The sequence below is a fragment of the Diadema setosum genome, chromosome 13 (genome assembly GCF_964275005.1).
Source record: "Diadema setosum chromosome 13, eeDiaSeto1, whole genome shotgun sequence".
Lineage (NCBI taxonomy): Eukaryota > Metazoa > Echinodermata > Echinoidea > Diadematoida > Diadematidae > Diadema > Diadema setosum.
Genome location: NC_092697.1, coordinates 10,384,593 through 10,391,113, shown reverse-complemented (window position 1 = coordinate 10,391,113; position 6,521 = coordinate 10,384,593). Strand labels below are relative to the sequence as shown.

The window sequence follows — 6,521 nt, the reverse complement described above, 5'->3', positions numbered from 1 at the left end:
AATGACGTCATAATGACGTCACGGTTAACTGATCATATTGATACACTAGATCTGTCGTCCTTAACACATGATACATATATGGTATAAGTTTGAAAGTGATAGGTAGGGGACTTTTTGAGTTAACCGCTGCACAAGATTTGAGGAGAAAGAAATAAAGAAGAAGAAAGAATCCGTGCAGATACAATAGGTGATCCGAGAGGATACTCGGATCACCTAAAAAAAGAAAAAAGGGGAAAAAGAACTACAGCACGTGCCATCGTGGACGCAAGCAAGCTGGATTCCATGGTGTACAATTAGTGACAAAATACAACCTAGATTGAATTTAGTGCAATTTTTTATACGTAATTATACCGGTAAATATGCAGGAGAAGGAGAGAATAGACACATCGGTATATACGGAACACTAACAGGAACATGTAAGGAGTACTTGTGCTAAAAAAATGAATTCATAATTGTATAATGATCAAAGAAATGATGACTTAACTGAAATGGTGAAACGAATCTTACTCGGTTGGATGTTGTAAGATTTCAATAAATATAATTTTAATTCATTCTTGAAGGAGTTCAAAGATTGAGCTGTTGTAATATTGTTATGAAGTGAATTCCAATACTTTGGCCCATCGTAGATGAATGTGTTCTGAGCCAACAAAATTCTCAGAAATGGCAAATGGAAATCATTCGATCGCCTTGTTGGATAATTGTGAACGGATTGATTTCTTTGAAACATTGTTTCAAATATATTTGGAAGATTGTTTTTATTATAATTTTACATAAATTGTTTTAAATTAAACAGATACAAATCACTAATTTTCAATATTTTATGCTCAAAAATAGCGGGTCAGTATGGGACAAAAATGTAGTATGACATATAATACGGGGTGATTTCTTTTGTAACCAAAGTAATTTATCTAAAAGTGTTTTATATGTATTTCCCCACGCGAGAATACCGTAATTCAGATAAGGCAATATTAAGGATGAATATAATGTAAGCAGGATATGTTTCTCCATTCACATTCCCGTCAAAGAAAAGTGGACCTATCAGCATAGAGGCAGATACTGCACATCACACAACTACTGAGGGAGGATTTAACATTGTCTGAGTATGATGGTGTTGTGGCTTGTTGTCAGGTGTTGCCCAGATGATGGCATTATGGGTCGCAACATGCCCATCCAGATGGAATCGACTTTACTGAGAAAGTGGTTTGCAACTGTATTGTTCCGATCGTCGCCTTCGAAAGACAGCACACCAAAGAGAAGTCTGCTTTCTTCAGTGCTTGCATCGAAAAAGGCAAACAATGACATTCAGCATTTCATTAGGCAAAGCCACAAGGATTTGAGGAGGGTTTTTTTTTTTTTTCCGGAATGTTTGATATGTTCAAAAGCCTTCTCAATCATGTCAATGTATAGAAAAATGAGCCAGTGTTGAATCCCAGTGAACGGACGCGGCACCCACTCCAACAGCCAACTTCCTCAAACATTTCCCACACGCAGATGAAAACATCTTTGCGGAAGTAGAAACGGGTCAGGTTAATGTGTTTACACAGAAAAATTAGAAATATCTTTAATCGTATCAAATTCGGGAAAAATAACAAATGCAATACATGCACCAAACTCTTCCATAATCTAAATTTATAAATGACAACTCGCAGTAAGATCACTATAAGACAGTAGCAGTCCTCTGAAGTGGTCCTTTTTTTACACAGTTTACTGTGCAAGAGCCATTGGTATTACATTACAGCATTCAGTTCAGATTTTATAAACTCGCAACATCATAATAGTCACTTTAAATAACTGTGTAACCGCCAAGCTAATCATTATCATTATGCACTGATATCATAACTATCCTGTGATTATCATCTAAACCATCATTCATTAAACATCATCACCCCATCACCATTTGTCAATGAGCATCTTTCATCTCATATCATCATCAATCAAAATTTTTTTCATAGTCTCCTTTCTTACTAATTCATACCTCCCCTGTTGAAAAGAACACAGTGTCCCACAGTGTGGTCACAATGTGTTCACATAGTCGACCATGTGAAAACGCTCGAGTTTAACAGTATGAAGATGATTTCACAATGTGGTGTGGCTTTTCACAGAGAGTTCACATAGTAATGTCTTGCTTCACACGGTGAATTGATGATTCACAATGTGTCCACAATGTTAAAACGCTCGATTTAACATTGTGAAAAGAGTTCCCATTGTATTCACAATGTGTTCACATTGTGTTTTACATTGTGTTTCACACTGAGTTTCACATTGTGTTTCACTCTGTGAAACACTGCGTTCTTTCCAGCAGGGTCATCATCACCATCATCAGACATCAAGCTTCTACAGAAACCACAACATCTGCCAGATTGAAGATGTTTCTATTGATGATTAACAAATGGTGGTATACAGTAATAATGTTTGCCATACCACTATCATCAGTACTCGTGAATTATCATTCATTATCAATATCATCAATCCCATCGTTTGTCAACCATTACTACTACACCCAATAAGCACTCATTAGATCATCATCGCTCAAATCCAAGCTTCATCCAGCATGCATCATCAAAATCATCACATATCAATCCCTTCTCTTTTACCAATCAAAACCATGAAACATCACCGCGGCATCATTATTGGTAACGGTAATAAATTTGTGCAAGACAGTTGTCTCCCTTACCGTGTACTTCTGCTGCGCACAAAATTGCAATCGTAACAATCGCTGGATATGACCAAACCCTCGCAGGAAAGTCGGGAAAGTTCAGACGGAACATTGTTGTAGTAGGCGCCAGGGTTTCACCACACTGGCAGGCGAGGCAGAATGATGAAATCGTATATGTTCATAAGTAATTGATATAGTTCTTCCAAATTGTTGAAGTCGAAATTATTTCAAAGAATCCTCCCCTATTTCACATAGCATTCAATGTAAATTTACTATTGTGTTTCACACTGTGAGACACTGTGTTCTTTACAGCAGAGTTTAGTTCTTTGTGAATCCGCGAGAACTTTTGTTGAGAGTTCAGAGGAAAGAAAAAAAAAAACCGACAATTACATATCATATTCCGAAGCGAAACATCCGTAAGTTATCCACTTCAGTATCAAAAGTGAAAGTGGTAACATTCTCTGACGGAAAGCCTTGTAATTGATTCAAAGAGGGAAAACTGCGAGGAAATTTGAGGAAGTAGCCCTGAAGGTATGGTGTATCACGGAACCTCATTTTCTCTGTTCTAATATCTGCATGAACATTAGGAAAACCGACATATTCAAAACAGTGGTGTTGAACAAGATATAGATTTTATAAAAATAAAAATGTATGGCATACTTGTTGGGAAAGCAGGCAGGCTCTCCAAATACATGGTATACCGAATTTATTGGAAATATTAACATGATGTTTTGTTCTTAATATAATTTGGGGCTTTTATATATCGTGTGTATTTATCACAGATGGAGTAGTTTCATTCAACATACATAATTTGAGCTTAATAGAAATAGTGAAGGAATCTTACAAATCGATTTCATTATTGGCTCAAGTATGGTAAACTTTTAATGGCTTATTTTGGCATTGAAATTAATTCACTAACCTGTCGCACACTATCCCCCCCCCCCCCAAAAAAAAAAAGAGAGAAAAAGAAATGGAGCTACAATAAATTTCAACGCGCCTGTCTGTAGTTACGGAAAATTAGTGTGTCACCACAATTTTAATTTCATTCAGCACCAAGAACTCAGCCAAAGATGTGTCTTTGTAGCGTCTGTTTAGAAAACAGATGTTTAAAAGCAACAATATTGTCATTTAATAACTACATCACAAAACGTTAATGACCGTTTTAACATATGTAAATTATAATATATATCATATATGATATAGATAATATTATATGCATATAATGCAGCCTGTACATATGTATATATTATGTATATATATATATATATATGTATATATATATATATGTATATATATATATATATATATATATATATATATATATATATAATATAGGCAGCCTGTATATATTAATGACAAGATTTCAAGGGTTGAACAATGCCCTTCGCTTGCCTCGGATAGTCAGGAGGGACGAAGAATATGAGTCATTTCATTGGGAATTCGGTGAGAACTTTAATTCTTTATTGAAATTCCACAGGAATTATTGCGGCACGAATTGTATCATATCTCGAAGCGCAACTCCAGGAAGTTCACGACTTAAGTGAAGTATAAACAGTGGTAACATTTTCTGGTGGAAACCTCGTGAATGATTCAAAGAAATGGATACGAGAGGATTCAAGGACGTAGCACCATGGACATGGTTTATCACGTGACTTCCTATTCACACTTATCTGCATGAACTAGGAATGGAAAAAAAGCACAACAGAAACGAAACATACTGGCAATGGTGTTGGACAAGATTACTGATTTTATGAAAATTGAAATGTAGTACATTTTATTGGAAAGCAGGTTCTAAAATGATATACTATATCGAATTATAGGAAATATTCATATAATCATATATAGGCCTATAATAATGAAGATTGGATTGGATTATGTTTATCACAGATGAAGTAGTCCCATTCAGCAAACATAATTCAAGCTAAAAGAAATATTATGGTAGGGGTGTGTAACTTACACCTCAATGTTTCATAAAGATATGATAATAAAATTGCATGAGGTATTTTGCAATGTAATCACATTCACTAACTAATTTAAAACAATGTACGTCGTAACTAATTTAGAACAATGTAACTAATTTAAAACAATGTACGTAATGTAACTAATTTAAAACAATGTACGTAACTAATTTAAAACAATGTACGTCGTTGAACATTTTCAAACGAGAACTAAAAAACACCCTCATAATCCAGTATACTTCTGACATTTAAATATTCATACCACCTGGTCAACAAACACCCTAAACAATGAGTTCACGGCCATAACTGAAGTAACATTCACCTCATCACACTGATACACAAAATAACACTCAACGTACAAACCAAGATTCATCCCAACACAATGCACACCGCACTGCATGGCACGTCCTTCACACAATACTTCCCACTCAGTGAGTGGCAAGATTTTCTTTATGTATCTCTTTATCGTGCCCTTCGCACAATTATTCCCCACTCAGTGAGTGGCAAGATTTTCTTTATGTATCTCTTTACCTGGGGCCATCTTCCTCGTCAAGCTTAGCTTATGATGATGGTCCCCTGCATTTCATTTTTATCATTTCCTATTGCTTCCTTTCATATATGATATTCGTTCTTGAAAAAAAAAAAATGTATGTAAGATCCAAACGTTACGAATATTAGCTGTGTAAATGACTATCTAAGTATTTTGTTGATTTGTTGATTTGTTGATTTGTATTGATTTTGAAATGCAGAAATAAAAACTGAACTGAACTGAACTGAACTGAACTCCCCCCCCCCATGAAAAATACACTCCTAATTTCATTGCGCCTGTCTCAGCCAAAAAACAAAACAAAACCAAAAAGTTGGAAACTTTGTGAAATTCAAGGAGAGAAGATTTACTCCAAACTTGATTGATACAGAAATCTTTGCTCCTTTTTTATAATGACAGGTTTTAAAAGAGATGTTAAAAAAGCTATTTTAGAAGTGTTCACAAGGAGATGTAATGACTCCTTTCATATTCTGCTTGCTATATGTTTTGTTTTGTTTTATTTTGTTTTGTTTGCTTGCTTGTTTGTTTGTTTGTTTGTTTGTTTGTTGTTGTTTTTTGTTTTTTTGTTTTGTTTTGTGTCTTTGTTTGGTTTTTTTTTTTTTTTGGGGGGGGGGGGTTAGTGCTAAAGATTTGTAAGGGGCACCCTCGTTTATTTTCCTAGCGTCAAAATGATGACATTAACAATGAACGATGGCAGCAACGATGCGTAGAAGACAGCTCGGGACTCCTCTTTCCAAGAACCAAGCAATCAGGAATGTGGAACCGAAAGCGACTTCATTACAAAAAACCAGCTCAAGAGTGGATATCAAGTGCTGATTTAGTAGGACATTTATATTTCATATTTCATTAATTCTCATATTTCAATATATCGTTAATCCGAAGTGAAATATCGTTCGTGAAAGGCATAATTTACGATTTGCAGATGAAACAGAAACCCAGCATTAGTTCTTTAAGATAATTCTAAAATGTGACTTAGGTAAACAACCAATGCAAAAAATTTGAACCAGTATAATCGATGTTAAGTATTGTTATATATACAAAATATGAACAATTAAGTTGAAATAAAAATGTTTCCAGACTATTAAAACCGTCTATACTTACGGTTAAATGAGAAAAGTAGTGATACATATGTCCTTATATTTTAGGCTTTATCGAAAAAGATATATATATATATATATATATATGGTAGGATGTTTTGTGATACAATTCACTTAAACAGCATTAAAAGTGATATCTGGAACATAATTTTTTTTTTATTCACTACTCCCAAAGGTAAACAGGATCGACCTTTAATCGACCTTTAATAGACGATCTGTGGCGAAACCCGGAGGGACGGGGGTTCGCAGTTTCTGTCGAGTAG

The 6,521-nt window shown here is 34.8% G+C and overlaps 1 protein-coding gene across 1 annotated transcript in view; it reads left to right on the top strand.

Moving 5' to 3' along the window:
- Positions 1 to 359: 359 nt before the first annotated feature.
- LOC140237169 (metalloendopeptidase OMA1, mitochondrial-like) overlaps positions 360 to 6,521 on the top strand; it is a 13,449-nt gene continuing 7,287 nt past the window's right edge. Inside the window, exon 1 of the mRNA XM_072317111.1 lies at positions 360 to 389. Within this exon, the coding sequence (XP_072173212.1) occupies positions 360 to 389 (30 nt within the window). The remainder of the gene's footprint in view (positions 390 to 6,521) is intronic.